This window comes from Lactuca virosa, chromosome 5, assembly GCF_052849685.1.
Source record: "Lactuca virosa cultivar CGN04683 chromosome 5, Lactuca_virosa_CGN04683_v6, whole genome shotgun sequence".
NCBI lineage: Eukaryota > Viridiplantae > Streptophyta > Magnoliopsida > Asterales > Asteraceae > Lactuca > Lactuca virosa.
Genome location: NC_136430.1, coordinates 310809898 through 310825816, shown reverse-complemented (window position 1 = coordinate 310825816; position 15919 = coordinate 310809898). Strand labels below are relative to the sequence as shown.

The 15919-nt window shown below is 35.5% G+C and overlaps 1 protein-coding gene and 1 pseudogene across 3 annotated transcripts; one reads left to right on the top strand and one right to left on the bottom strand.

The window, feature by feature from the left end:
- Positions 1–9709: 9709 nt before the first annotated feature.
- Positions 9710–14085, top strand: LOC145116165 (exosome complex exonuclease). 3 transcript variants are annotated; one of them, XM_079052513.1, is made up of 3 exons: positions 9710–10025; positions 11245–11587; positions 12128–14085. In XM_079052513.1, the coding sequence occupies exon 3, from the start codon at positions 12321–12323 to the stop codon at positions 13545–13547; it is 1227 nt and encodes a 408-aa protein (XP_078908639.1). In that variant the 5' UTR covers positions 9710–10025; positions 11245–11587; positions 12128–12320; the 3' UTR covers positions 13548–14085. The 3 variants fall into 3 exon arrangements, with proteins under 3 accessions (XP_078908639.1, XP_078908638.1, XP_078908640.1); XM_079052512.1 differs by having other exon boundaries at positions 11245–11706; XM_079052514.1 differs by lacking the exon at positions 11245–11587.
- A 283-nt stretch (positions 14086–14368) lies between these two features.
- LOC145111837 (putative protein phosphatase 2C 59 pseudogene) lies at positions 14369–15586 on the bottom strand (annotated as a pseudogene).
- Positions 15587–15919: the final 333 nt, after the last annotated feature.

The window sequence follows — 15919 nt, the reverse complement described above, 5'->3', positions numbered from 1 at the left end:
CACCTGAATTATGTTGAGAGACCGATTGTGATTCTCGACAAGAAGACGAAGACCCTGTGCAAAAAGGATGTGGGTTTGGTGAAGGTGCAGTGGTAACACCAGAAGGGTTCCGAGTGGACATGGGAGCCCGATGAGGATATGAGAGAGCATTACCCCGATTTGTTTGCAGCAACTGACTTCGAGGAAGAAGTCTGATTCAAGTAGGGGAGAGTTGTAACATCCTGATCTTGAGGTATGAAAATGTAAATCAATTTTGCGGTTTTTGAGTGTCACGCCATGAAACTCTATGGGTCACAACGTGACACTTCACCAGATGCAAAACCCTAATTTCGGACTTGGACCCTATTTAAAGAAAGTGAGGGGCTAGGGTTTCCCTCACCCTCGGGCTCCACCACCTAAAAACGACCCTATGGCCAAACCCTAGCTATCTTGAAGCTTTTAAGCTCATTCTTGAAAGTTTTGGTGGTTTTAAAGAAAGGAGAAGAAGTTGTGGTGCCTTGTTTACCCAAGCAATCTTACCCATCATTTGTGTGCATCTTCTGGACTCTTTGTAAGTCCTCAAGTTTCCATTGTTTATGCTTTCCTATTTAGATCTAGATTTTATGTCGTGATTTGGTCCCTTTGATGTGGTTAGTATGGTTTGAAGAGATAAAGTTTGAAACTTTATGGTTCATCTAAGTCCCTTGAGCATCATATCTTGTAGATCTAGGTTTTGGTGGTGGTTTAAGGACTTTGCTTGGATCTTAGGTCATTTTGCATCTTTTGACTTAGATTTGGGAAAAGACATGCATGGGGCATATATGTCTATAAAGTTTGCATTTTTAGGGATCATTAGGGTCCCTAAAGCCTTTCTGGAAGTTTTGGATTGAAGAATTCATGGATTAAGTGCTTAATGGATTATTTCATGCATTACAGCTGTCATTAAGGACTTTGGACCTGAGATCTTGACTTAGAGTGATGTCTCAATGGATAAAGTTGGAAATTTTATCCATTAGGACCTTGGGGTGAATCAGATATGAGAATTGGAGCTTGTGGAATCGATGTAATTTGGTTTAATCCATTAAGCTAGAATGTACAGTTTTCACGACGTGACACCCATACTGTCACGACGTGAGGAATAGGGTCTTCCCTGATTATTTTGGACCATTCTTCGTCACGACGTGATGACCAGTACATCACGATGTGACGACGATTTGGATTGAGATTAAGTTGAGCTGATATTGAGTTGAATCGACTGAGTTGGGACCGGATTGAACCCGTTCCTCACGACGTGATCATAAGATGGTCACGGTGGAGGGTCAACTGATGGAGGTGTTGACCGTTGACTTTTACCTTTATCGTTTACTTGTTGATCTGGTTGACTTTTGGTCCAATTTAGAGGTTAGACTAAGGTGGGAACCAGTTTGATTCAATAGGTGGTTCGTTACATCATTCGTATAACAGTGAGTTGTGTTCTTACCTGGTTTTGTGAGACGGGTGAGTTTTATCACTATACTGTGTATGTTGCTAGTAGTCTATGTGATACTTGCGTGGAATATACTGGGAGTAGCCCGTGACATTTGTATGAAAGACCATGGGGAAGCTCATGGCAAGGGTATGAAAGACCATAGGGGTAGCCTATGGCAATGTATGTATGGTATGTTGTATTTTGGGAACTCACTAAGCTTTGTGCTTACGGTTTTGTGGTTTGAATGTTTTCATGTACTTCCAGTTTAAAAGGGAAGGGGTCGGCTTGACCGCACATCATTATCCCCTGATGACTTTCCGCATTAATGACTATTATTGTACTCTGATGATTTTTATACATTTGATACTATGATGGGTTTTTGGACAAAAATTATGTGAATTGATAAATAAAAATGAAAATTTTATGTCTGTTTTGGGATGTTTCACCTATTGTAAATAACTATGCCAAACTCTAGTCATATGGTGAAGAGACAAGAAGGTCAAACCAGGGATCAACTGTGAAACTGTTTATAAACTCAATGCCAAATTGAAAAAACCATTCAGCAAGATTTACATATGTTTTGATGGAGTAAAGAAGGATTAGAGGACATGTTGTAAAAGACTCATTAACTTGGATGTATGTTTCCTAAACAATTTTTTTGGTGATGAGTTGATATGTGTTGTGGGTAAGGATGGAAACAATCATTTATTCCTAATTGGTTTGGGATGTTGTATGTATGGAAGACAAAGAAAATTGAAAGTGGTTTTTGGAAAAATCTGAAAGAAGATCTAGGGCTAGATGAAGGATTTGGTCTTGTGTTAATGTCTGATCAATATTAGGTATGTATACGTTATTTATTGTTCAATACCAATTGCAACTACTAACTATACCATATTATGTTGACTATGTAGGGTCTAATTGAGGTACCGAAGGATCTTTTACCAAATGAATAATGAAGGTAACGTACTTTGGGGATTACGTGGCGTGGTAAGAATAACCGTGCCGCAGTTCGAAAGTAGATTGTTATAATTTTTCCTAACAGAGTTTTGTGACAATAGAGAATTGTCAGGAATACTGATGGACCGCGACATGGACATAGTAGTATCCGCGGCGTGGAAAAGTAGATTGCATACGTTGTTTGAATGAGATAGCATTTTCGTGTATGATATTCGGTAATTCAAATACGAGAAAAAGTAAGGCATTTTTATGAGATATATTATTGTGTAAATAAGGATAAGACTCGCGAGTTATATTATCCGAGTCATGGAATAGAGATTTTATGAGTCTAACTCGTAGATTCTTTTCATATATATGGAACTCGAGGATCGGAGGATTGTATAAGTCAAGAGAAAGGAGAAATTAGAGACTTAATTAAAATATAATCCATCGACTTGTCAATGTTAAAGTATAGTGTATTGGAAAGGTTGAAAATAACCTGAATGCATGAATGATTATGTTGTGAGACAGAAAGGTTTTACAAGGTGGTATCCTTGGTGATAAGGTTACTTGGAGGATTAGAGTTGCGCAGCGGAAGCGTGTAAGTTTGTAAGCTATTACCAGATAGTGATATGCGATCCTTTGTCGGGATGAAAATATTTTTATTGAGGCGAGGCCCCCTATAGAAAGTGAGTGTTGATTAAAGGGTCAATGTGAATTATATCATGTTTTGGTTGTTGAATTGTTTGTAAATATAGACTATATAGTGATCGAGTATAAGATATAATATTATCGATTACTTGATAGGTATCTTGAGAATACCTGGACATGTATCTTGAGAATACCTGGACAAATTAACCACTTTGTTGGTATGCAATGGATTAGTGTGATTGAGATTGGTTGTTTACTAGATGACATTCAAAGAAGAAATATAGTTTTCTCTAGTCACAAAAGAGAAATGTCAGATATGTGAATTGTAAAAGTGGGATGGGTGGTTTGCCCAAGTGTATTATGGAAATTTTAATGATGGATAGTATAAATTATATAGAGGAAAATGTGAAGTAATGAACGTTTTCTTGATTTGGTGAAGCTTGTGAAGGAAGGAACCTTTTCTTGGTGCAAGGAAGCAAAGAGAAAGTCTATATCCATCGTTGTGACAACCGTCAATTTCCGGTCAAGTCAAAGTCAAATAAAGTCAACAAGTCAAACCGGTCAACTCATTTAACCCTTGTATAATAGGGTTTACATCGTGCTTACTATTGTACAACACACTATCTTTATGCAAAGTATCACTTTAAGTCTCCTTGTGTTCAGAAAATCTAAAACCCTAATCAGAGTAACTGATGGAACAACTAAATAAAACATTGATGCATACCCTTCGGGGGCGTATAAGGCTCATAACAAGGCAAAACGGGGTTTACAAACCTTGCATTTCGAAGTTAAACACTCGCAAAGATCACAAACAAAGTCTCTCTCAATCTCTCTCGCTCTATCTCTCTCTATCTCAAATCTCTCCCAAATCACTCTAAGTATGTGAAATCTCTCCAAGTAGGTGAAATCTCTCCCAAATCTCTCTAACTATGTGAAATCTCTCCCAAATCTCTCCAAGTATGTGAAATCTCTCCCAAATCTCTCTAAGTATGAGAAATCTCTCCAAGTATGTGAAATCTCTCCCAAATCTCTCTCAAAACCTCTCTCAACTTTTTGTAATCACTCGGGGCATCCCGGCCCTTGATTTAGTCGAAAACAGCTCGAAAACGGAAGTTTATGCGAAAAACTGCTTTAAGGAGCCGAACCCTCTTATAGGAGCGAAACCCTCTTAGAGCCGAAGCTCCTATTAGAACCGAAGTCCCTATGAACCGAAACCGAACCTCGAAAGACCGAAGGTCCCTTCGGACCGAACTGCTAGCCTACTTCGCCTTCGGTCCCTTCTGATGAGTTCGCCTGCGAGATTGCTCGGACCGAACCTCCCCCTCTCGGTTCCAATACACCAACCGAACCAGCCTTCGGTTCTCACCCTCTCAGGACCAAATCTTCGGCCAGACTTCGGATTTTTCCATTTTCTTCCCGGTTTTTGACCCCAACTCCGTTTTAAGCCCGTTTTTCGTGATTTTAAACCGGGATTTTCACCCAAACTCGTATTTTAACATAAGAGACCCTATATATTCATTTAATAATCATATTTTGGGGGAAATTCTTGTCCAAGAATAAAATCTATTAAGTTAGATTTTGTGATAGAGTGTTGACTTTCTATAAGCTTATGACACAAGCAACCCCCCATACCTTCATAGTACAACCCTCAGTCACTATTCCCCCTACCTAGTCAACTATTTGTCCTTTGACACCCCTCCTCCAGCTGTAAAGGTTCATCAAAAGCTGAAAAATCTCCTCTCTCCTTCCACTTTACTCACTCTCTCACCAAAGAGCAAACACCTCTCTCTCTCTCTCTCTCTCTCTCTCTCTCTTTCCCTCTCTAGAACTCGAGATTTCAAGGTTGCTCTTGAGCTTTTCACTTCAGTCTTGGTAAGTATATTCATCCTACATTTGAATACTCTACACTCTTTCACTCAAAACGTGAATCTCTTATACAAATATCATCATATTTGTGCTTAGGATCTTCGAATCTTCAAGTGTCTCCCAAGTGTTCTTGACTTGGAAACTTCTTCTTTTCATCATCCATTTTAAGAGATCACTCAAGTTGAGTTCATATCCCTATCTTTTCATGTTTTTTCTTAAGTTTTAAGGGGGGGAATACAAGTTAAAATACCAAAAACTTAACTAAATTCAAACAACAACTTTCATCAGAAAAGTTGAGTCTTATTCACAGATTGTTTTGACCATCTTAAACTTAATATCTTTCAAAACTGTTTAATATGAAAATAGTTCAGGTTCATACCTTTAAAATGACTACTTTCTACAATTTATGGTGATTTTTACAAAACTGCCTATCATTTCAGAAACGAATTCGGACCAGTCTGTGAATATGAACATTTTCACACAAGTTAGGGACTTCTAAAAATCATAATAAAAATTATGAATAAACTAGACACATTTTCTAAACTCTCAGAGTTTACGGATTCAGTTTTTGTCTTCGTATGATTTTTCCATGATTTTTCTAATACAGTGCAGAAAGGTTAAAAAAACTAGTTAACAGCTTACAACTTTCATAACACTTTGTAACATGTTGAGCAAAGTGCATAACAATAAGTTTCTAAATGTTGAATGTATTTCTTGTTAGTTTATCATCATAAACAGAAATTAGTCATTCATGATAAGGTTTTTCTATTCATTTCGAACACATATAATAAACTACAATAAGTATAGTTTATGGATTTTACGATAAAAGCACACCACAGAAAATGTTTTACACTCAAAACAAATGGGTTTTTCATATACTACATGACAAACTATAATAGTAGTAGTTTATGGATTTCATATCACTAATTTATTTCATAAAAGGTGATTTCACTTCCACCACGGAAGAGGTTTTATACTCAAACTATATGTAAACTAGTTAACGTAAGTTGTGAGACAATTCTTCCATCGTACTCATAGAGTGCGGGTTAAAATTCCTGTATGTTATAACCAGAGTCTCTTGTAGGGAGAGCGTGATAATTGTGTATACATCTATATTGGGATTGACACCCCACACCTCGATGCTAACTACAGTCGGACCTGCAGGTCTGCGGGTAACAAGAGTCATAGGATCTTAACGTCTGGAAAACGTTGTTGCAGGTTATTTCTCGTTGTAGTATGGTTATAACGACTCACATAGGGAGTTAACAATCTTTCAAGTTTACAGGGAAAATTCTACTTTGAAAAGGGGTTTTATCTATTTAAAACTACAAACATTATAAATACAAAACACACACATATTCTCGGTCTTGGGATTTAAGGCTACATAACTTTTTGTAAGGAAAATATTGGATTTTCTTTGGAAACACATTACTATTATGAACATTATAAGTACAAAACACACATATATTCTCGGTCCTGGGATTTAGGACTACATGACTTTTATAAGGAAAATATTGGATTTTCTTTGGAAACACATTACTATTATGAACATTATAAGTACAAAACACACACATATTCTCGGTCCTGGGATTTAGGACTACATGACTTTTATAAGGAAAATATTGGATTTTCTTTGGAAACACATTACTATTATGAACATTATAAGTACAAAACACACACATATTCTCGGTCCTGGGATTTAGGACTACATGACGTTTATAAGGAAAATATTGGATTTTCTTTGGAAACACATTTCTATTAAAACTACGTTTCATCTAGAATTGTTAGACTTCAGCTATAATTGCTAAGTGTACATGTTAGGGTTATATATGAATTCAGTCGCAATCGACTTAGAATTGGTGGGCCCGCCTTACTTCCTGTTCCTTGTTTGGTTGTGGACGTAGGGCAGACCCATTATATTCGACGGTTTATTTAACTTAAATTTTATATAACTTATATACACTGAGTGATTATAGAAGGAATCTACGAGTCTTTCTAGGGTACATTATTGCATAACATAGGAGCGTTCATTTCACACTTAATAAAGAAAATATTGAATTTTCTGGAATCATACTCTATCGCTTTTACAAGGAAAACAACTTCTTTCTCAAATAAAACTCTTATGAACTCACCAACTTAATTGTTGACACTCTTTCAAAACTACTTGTATTCTCAGGAAATCAGTGAAACAGGAAATCAACAGCTTTTGAGGATGGGGCGTTAAATCGTCAAACATTTCATTTTGTCATCATAGTGTAATTGATTTGAAACATGTAAACACATGCTATGGTGTAACGTTTTCAATTATATTTATGATGGTTGTATTTACTTTGAGCACTATTATACTCGTTGTTGTGATATTATACATGAAGTCCTCCACCCCCGGACGTTTCCGCCATCCTTGGTTTGGGGGTGTGACAATCGTCTTCTTCAAATTTCTGAATATTTGGAGGTATAAAGCTTGCACCTTGACCTTGTTCTTTTAAGATTCATGTTTATGGTCATTATTGGTTAATTTTGGTCTCTTCTTTGATACTCTTGGAGTTTGGGGAACTCTAGAGCAATTTACTCTTTTAACCAATATAAAGAACCTCTTTTATTTTGGTCATTATTGATTGATATTGGTTGATTTTACTCTTTTAACCAATATAAAGAACCTCTTTTTTTTTTTTTCTTTTTTTTTTTTTTTTTTTACCAATAATTGCAATTTACTATCAATTCCTTACCCATTATAGCAATTTACATCGATTTTTCTTACCGATAATAGTAATACGCAATATATATATATATATATATATATATATATATATATATATATATATATATATATATATATATATATATATATAATTTCACTTAAACCCTAAACCCTAAAAATAATAAATATTTTATTGTTAAATTTATTGATTTTATAATCTTTTATTCTTCCAGATCAACTACTTCCCTTCAAGACATGACATTTCTCGCCATGCTGAAAAGTACCATATTCCTCTTGTTAAGTTGTCAGGAAAGCATGATAAGGTCAGTTTATTTATTCTATTTTTCTTTAAAAAGTTTCATTCCAATTGTTACTAAGATGGGCAATATACTTTATTTTTTACCCATAATAGCAACATACTAGCATTTCTTTAATGTAAAGTTTTATATTTATCCCATAACAAACGATGTACTTAGTTACTAATGAGGATATGTTTTGGTTTCCAAAAAATATTTTGTTTTTGGTATGGGTTTTACATTTATTAAATGTGTTTCATGTTGTTTGTAGTTGAAGTTTCTTTGCAAAGTCTCCTCAATAGCACATGAACATGTGTGTTTTTTTTTGTTTTATATTTTCATAGAAAAATACTTTTTTTTGGGTCAAATATGGCATCCTGCTTTTATTTTATATTTTCCAATATCAATATACTTTCATTAGTTTCTTTCTGTTTCTCAATATACTTTCATTATTGGTTTTTCTTACCCTGCAAAAGAGAGATTCTTCACTAGTTAATAAAGAAAATATAATTAGCGAAAATTAACAATATTAAAGTTAATTAAACCAGTTATCTATTATTATGTCTAGCATGCGGTGTGTGCGGTGCGGTTTGGTGCGGTTTTTAGTCAAAACCGCAAACCGCACCGCATGTGCGGTTTGAATTGTGTGGAAAACGCAAACCGCACCGCAGAGGTTTTTAACCGCGTTATGCGGTACGGTGCGGTTTGATGCGGTACGGACGGTTTTGATGCGGTTTGATAATCATATTTTAATATTGCATATTTAACTTTTAGATACATTAGAAGATTTCTTAAGATATCAAAATAGAAATTATTTGTAATCGTAAAATTATTTAGGATTGATGAAAACATATTTTTTGGATAGTTGTCTTTTTGGCAAAATATGAATAAATACATCCTGACTAAGTTTCTCCATGTATATATATCTCGATTGTAGATATTACTACAAGTGTTTATATGTTTTGATTTAGGAGTTTCACAAACATATTTATAATTTATATAATTGTTATACGATTTGATAGATTTTTGAAATTTTGGATCACTAATTTGATATATATATATATATATATATATATATATATATATATATATATATATATATATATATATATATATATATATATATATATATATATATATATATAGAAGGTAAGGTTCAATAGAGAACCATAATTAACCAAGGAACCAATCTTTTTTTCAACTTTTACAACTTATTTTTTATCAAAACTAAAAATACAGAAATTCATAACTTTTTATCTTTTTTCCAATGATATCAAATTCGATTTTTTTTTTTTTTTTTTACGTCAAATTCACAATGTGAATCTTTGAAAATTCACAACGTGAATCCGGATTCACACGGTGAATCCGAAAAATATTTTTCACATTCACAATGTTAATATATAAATTTAGATATTTTTAGATTTTTTTTTCGATAAAGAATAAGCTCTAGAAATTGAAAAAAAGATTTGTTTCCTTGAAAAACCAATAATTATGGTTTTCTATTGAGCTTTTCTATATATATATATATATATATATATATATATATATATATATATATATATATATATATATATATATATATATGTGGTGTGGTGCGGTTTGAACCGCGGTTTTCTATCAAAAAACCGCAAACCGCACCGCATATTGCGGTTTACGAAAATTACAGACCGCGAACTGCACCGTGAATGTTGAAAACCGTATTATGCGGTGCGGTCTGGTGCGGTGCGAGCGGTTTATGCGGATTGTGCGGTTTTATGCACACACCTGGCATGCGTACTGTTTGGAAGCACAACGGCGCTGGATAAGAAGGGCGCACGTTATAAAGCGTTTAGATCGCATACTGGCGCAAATTAGGGTTCATCCTTACTCGTCCCCTTCTTCCCCACGATCAATCGTTTGCTTCTCTCAATCTCTCATGTAAACTAACACCTACGATCAGTCACTATTTTGAATAATTGACCAATATACCCAAAACCAAAACCTAATGCACCTTATACAGAACACAAACAGCGACACAACAAAAGACGCCTCTTTCCTGTGAAGCTTCTCTCCATCGTCTCTTTCCTGTGAAGCCACCGGCCGGGGCGACGCACCCCACAGCTACCGGAGACCTTCGACCCCACAACTACAGGTTCGTTTCTTCCTGCATTCGTTCATCCTTTTTTTTTCTCTGCTGTCGCTCTTTCTAGAAATTTCGCTGGATTCATCTTTCTTCCATTTCCCACCTGTTTTCTGTTGTTTCCCCTGCATAGCTTCGACCCCTGCTTTTTGTAACCATTTTGGTTCTCTGGTATCTGTTAATTGATGCATCTGATTTGAACCTTAGCATGTTCTTTCTGTTACCTTGGACTCCAGGCGATGGAATCTGTTGTTATTTTTCCAATTGAAATCTGGACACCCACTTTGATCAATGCCATGAAAGTGAATTGATGCAACTGATTTGGTTCTCTGGTTTCTATGAATGTGAATCTGATTTTCGTTTCTGTGAATGTTAATCTCATTTTGGTTCCTGCTTTCAGTTACTTTAGATACATTCAATTATCAATTTATCTTATGGTCTTTATGTATCACAGAGATGCAAAACGGGAAAGATCGTGTACGATTTTACACATGTCAAAAACAAAAAAAGACTTATTAGTTTATAGCGGTTTTGCATAAGCTTAACCAAACCTTTTTTTTAAAGGTTTATTGTCACTGTAGCCCAACAAACTTTACTATTTTTTGCATTTGAGGGGCACATACTTATGTTTTTATGTTTTAAAAGGTCACTTTTTAAAAATTGAAGGGTCACCCGGTGACACCCATCCTACATTGCACTTTGTCAATTCCACGTCATTGCTCCAGGTCATTGCCATGTGGGTGTGATAATGTTTACCCTAGTTTTCATTTGGGCCATCCTACCTTGGAGCAAATTGGTACTCTCCGGTATTGCACTTGTAATATACTCTGCACATTTGAAATCGAAATCAGAATTAATATCAATCTCTTTGAAGATCAGAAGCTTTAATTATTTCATTATTTTAGTATTCGGTTTCGATTTGTCATTCAATTGAAGAAAGCTGTAATAAATTAGTAAATTACCTTGGATAATTTGATCCATCGATCTTCTTCTTGCCGTATTTCTTCCATGAATAATCGTCGACCGGTATACTTGTGACCTTAGATCTGATGATCGGTACTCTCCTTATTTCACGTTTTGATTCGATTGTCATGAGAACGGAAGAGAATAAACATATTAATTTATGAATTATGAGGCATACGAAAGACAAATAGGATAGTTTTTTGCTCAAATGTATACACATACCTTCTCTTGCAACACTGGTAACCGTTTGAACGATTCTCCCTTCCAGATCTGTCTAAAGAAGCAGCAGGATTGTCAGCGCTACACCATATCTTAAAAAACACGCCTTGGACGTCGTCAACGGCGCATCCTGCTGTTTCTCCTCTGATTGTGAAGAAGTAGAAGTCCCTTGACTGTCGGTGGAAGAAGACAACGACAGTCGCAGCGGAATCGAGCGTGACCGATGCATTTTAAGCCAGATACCGATTGCTTGTAATTAGAGGAAACGTTAAAATCATGATTCGTTAACTGAAACATTCGATTGAGATTATCAACAGTTTGAACTCCTACGCAATCGACTGCCATTGTTGTAGAAGAAAAGCTTCCTTCTTTCCTATCGAGTCGACTCATTAGTGAGTTTGTGCTGACTCACCAAGTTATATGTATTCACTAACCTGCTTACTTGGCAGGTGACTAGGCAGGATTACCTGCTAAAATGGGTAAACGGACATTTTCAAACGGTAAAACAAAAGTACGTGCCCCTCAAATGCAAAAAATAGTCACGAGTGACCATTTAAACCAATATATGGAAGTTTGTTGGGCTATAGTAACAATAACCCTTTTCTAAAAGCTAACAAACTATAAAATAAAAAGTTAAAAATATTTTTAATAAATATATAAAAAATGAAAAGGCAAAACCGTCTTTTCAAGTTTATAAGGACCAAACTCACATAAAATAATTTTGGGACCTAATTTACGGAAAATTCTTAATTTTAGGACCAAATTGACAGAAAACTCCTAATTTTGGACCATTGTGCAGGAAACTTTTTGAACCCGTCCGTATTTTTTTGCAAACCATAATACAAAATTTATAGTTTTGTCTTTATTATATATCGGATGTGTTTTTATTGGATAAGTATAAATTATAAAACACGGGCTGATCCCCCTTTCAGGTGCAATAATCAAGGCGACGAACTCCATACGTGAGTAGCTAAAACTAATCTTCGTACGTCGATCTGGGATAAGTGAGTAGATTCTTTCTGAAGCATACTCCGTTAATGGTACATACGACTCACTTCGAACCAAATGCCCACCAACTGTTCGATGAAATTACCCAACTAGATGTGGTGAATTTCTTATATTCTAATGAAGGCATTTAAACACGTACGGAGCCATTTTCATGTCCCAGGTCCTGGTCCTCTCAGAACCAAGAATTTAACTGGTGTTGTGCATCTTAACGCAATCTCTTATCACTCCTTCACTGAATCACACTTGGATCCTCAATCTTCCGAGTGGCGTGAAAAAGCCCTCCCAAAACTAATCAAGCTGACCCCATTGCTAAAGAATTTAGACCTAATCAATGGAAAATTGGTTAATCTCCACGACAAATGCACTGTGAATGACGAGTTTCTTCTCCAGAGCATGCGTACATTCAAGCCTATCGCCACAGCCTTTCTTATGAAGCAAGCATTATCTACAGTAAGTACGCCATGTCTTTCTGTTGATAAGCCACTTTATATGGAAACTTTTACCTTGAATTCTCTCAAAAAAGTATGCAACATCTTAGATGTGTCTGCTCAACAGAGGAAGTTAGTTCGTCTTGCAATATGTCCACAGGTTACACAGCACCAAATATGGACAGGTGCCCTCGAGGAGATACTAAATCAATTAAAATTTGAAATGAGTGTTAATGATTATGGATGCATAATGGCTCAACAAATAGTGGTTAACTGTCTAAAGTTCTTAGATGATGTCATGTCTTATGACCCTGAGTCAACTTCATGGATGCGACTTACACTTAAAAAAGATGCAAACTTGCCACCTTATGCTAAATGGGAAGATTTTCTTGAAATGATTAATGATTTGATGATCTGTTTAAAGAATGAAGAGGGATTTTTCTTTTATGTGACAAAGCTTGAGACCATGAAAGAAGGGTTGTCACAGATAAAAGATGTTTTGGTGGATAAGAATATTGGATACAAAGAGGTGAGACATCAACAAAGTTTAGTTCAGAAGAAGTTGACTAAATCTTTGGGTCATTCATCTAAATGTTTGTTCACACTTTTATTGTATTATCTTTATGGAAGTATTAGGGATATTGAGCTTGATATTTGCTGTTGGTTTTCTGAGGGTGATGTTGGGAACAAGTGTTATTTGTGTGTTGGGAAGATTTTGATATCAGATGAAGAGAAAATGTTAAGGCGTGAAGTGAAGAAGTTAGATAGGGCTCTTAGGGTTATTAAGTTTGTATACGAAATGGCAGAAATGAAGGAGATTTTGGAGTTGCAGGGTCATGTATGGTGCTTAGGGTGTGAGAACAGATCACTTGTTTATAGAGGGCACAAGTTCTTCATTCATGGTATTAGTCTCTGATGAAGGATATGGGTGCTGTGCTGCTTTCATAAGATCAAGAGCTTTCAAAGGAATCAAAATTACTGCTTAAAAAGGGAGCTCCCATGGAATCCCATGCAGCTTCAATCCTAACACCTTTTGCATTCTCAAAGCTCCAAGAACAACTACTAATGGCTGCTCATTACGCATCATTTCAACTTGAAGACAGATTCTTAGTTAGACACCACACAAAACTCGAAGGAGGGCGAAAAGTCTACTGGGTCCCACGAGAAAGCCACATCAGCCACACAAAACTCGAAGGAGATTGTTGCATTCGTTACTCTGTGTTGTCACCATTTTGTTCCAAAAACCTTATCTTAACAACATACACACCATAATTTGGTTGTCTCTTACTAGTAAGGAGGTGAGAATCCATAACTAATGTCTCATGTTGAGGTTTGATATTAAGACCGGAGACATTGTGATTTACCTCTAGCATGTTGGTTGTGAGACTGGTTTACATGATAGTAGATATTTTTTCTTTTGAATATAAATAAAAGATAAATAATAAATTAAATAACACCTATTCACAAAACTTAAAACGATTTATCAACAACACAAAAACTTCTACAAAATAAATAAGCTTATGGACAAAAAAGTTTGTGGTAGTAGATTGACTATGACAAAATAGTGAACGACCTCGAGGAACTTTTACATTCACATAAATGATTGGCTGACATAGAATATAGAATATAGGAATCCAAATAAAAAATTAAAAAATGTTTGAATATGTGCAAACTGAGAACAAGAGTAACCAAGAAGCTAGTAAAGAATTTACAACCCAAAAACAAGTAATAAAGAGAAATAAATCAATTGTGGAATTATACACACCTTTCAATTACATAACTTTAAACATCCACGCAATTAAGGCCATTTTTTTATGACAAGGACAAGAACATTCACATCTTTTCTACAAATAAAATATGGCAAACAAGTACTTTTCCAATCATATTTCATCCTTTTGGGTGAGACAAAAATATTTCAATTTTTGTTCATTGACATCGTTGAATCCTAGTCAAACATTATACAATTTGTCTGTCTTGTCCTAAACCTTAAGAGCTCAAGAAGTTTTATGCATCTTGACTATCCAAGAAAGAGGCCTCGACTACTATGATATTATCTGCACTACCTCTCTGTGAAGCTTCCTGCATCAGCATCTTTGCCGCATCTTCAGGGCTCTGAATCGGTTTAATCATGGCAACAAGCTTCGTCATTAGTGACAACATCCCAAAGTCCATCACTAGCAAGCATAAGAAACTCAAGCGACCCATCAATCTTTTCTTCTTCAATTTCCGGATCAACAACCACATACTGTTTCAATAACCTATCACCAAAAGCAGGTGAAACCGCAAGAACACCACCAACTCTCCAAGTCCCAACCCACATAACAAAACCACCCGCATCTTCAATCCTTCTTCTCTCATCGCTTTGATCCGGTTTATGATCTCTAGAAACAGCATACGCCTTACCACCTCTACAAATAACAACTATGGAATTCCCCACGTTTGCTACAAGTAAACACGAACCTACGATAATGGCAGTGTAGGCTGTTGATCCTGCATCTTTCATCTGATTGTTTTCTGATTTTAGAAATTCTTTTTCGGGTGACTGTATGCTTAGGCTATGGCGGATTTGGTGTCGGAGATGAACTTTGGATGTTTGAGAAGATTTGTGAAAAGATTGTGTTTCACAAATTCTGCAGCTCGAGCTCCGCCATGGCCATCAACGACGCCGAAGAGACCGATTTTCTTTCCATTCACACATTCGAATCTTATCTCGTAAAAATCCTCTATTGAAGATCTCTTTCCGCGGGAGCTAGCGTAGCCATAGCTAAACTTTGAATCTTGGCTGAGACTACCTCTGGTGACCGGAGAAACACCACAACCAGGAAGATTTGGGTTGACTGATTATATCACTGAATCAAGATACCCCATGATTGATTTGTGTTTGTTGAGTGGATCAAATTTCCGGAAAAGATTTTAAAGCAAGAAAACTCTAGGGGTGTTGCTTTTCAAAACAGTTTATTATTAAATTATTGGCTTTTCGAAAAACTAAAAAGTGAAAAAAAAAGTGTTTTGCAAACTTAAAAACGTTTTTAAGAAACGTTTCTTCAAAAAAATACTTTTTAAAAAGCATGTAAAACTTGGCTTTATGGAATTGATTTTGGCTTTTAACCAAAATAACTTCAAAAAACACTTTTTAAACAAAACACTTTTTAACTTATTGACTTATAGGTTTTTTCACCGTAAAAGTTAATCCAACAACTTTTAAAAAAAACTCATTTTACAACCACTATAAGCCAATAAACACTTTTATCTAAAAGCACTCCCAAACACCCCCTCAGTTAACTGATT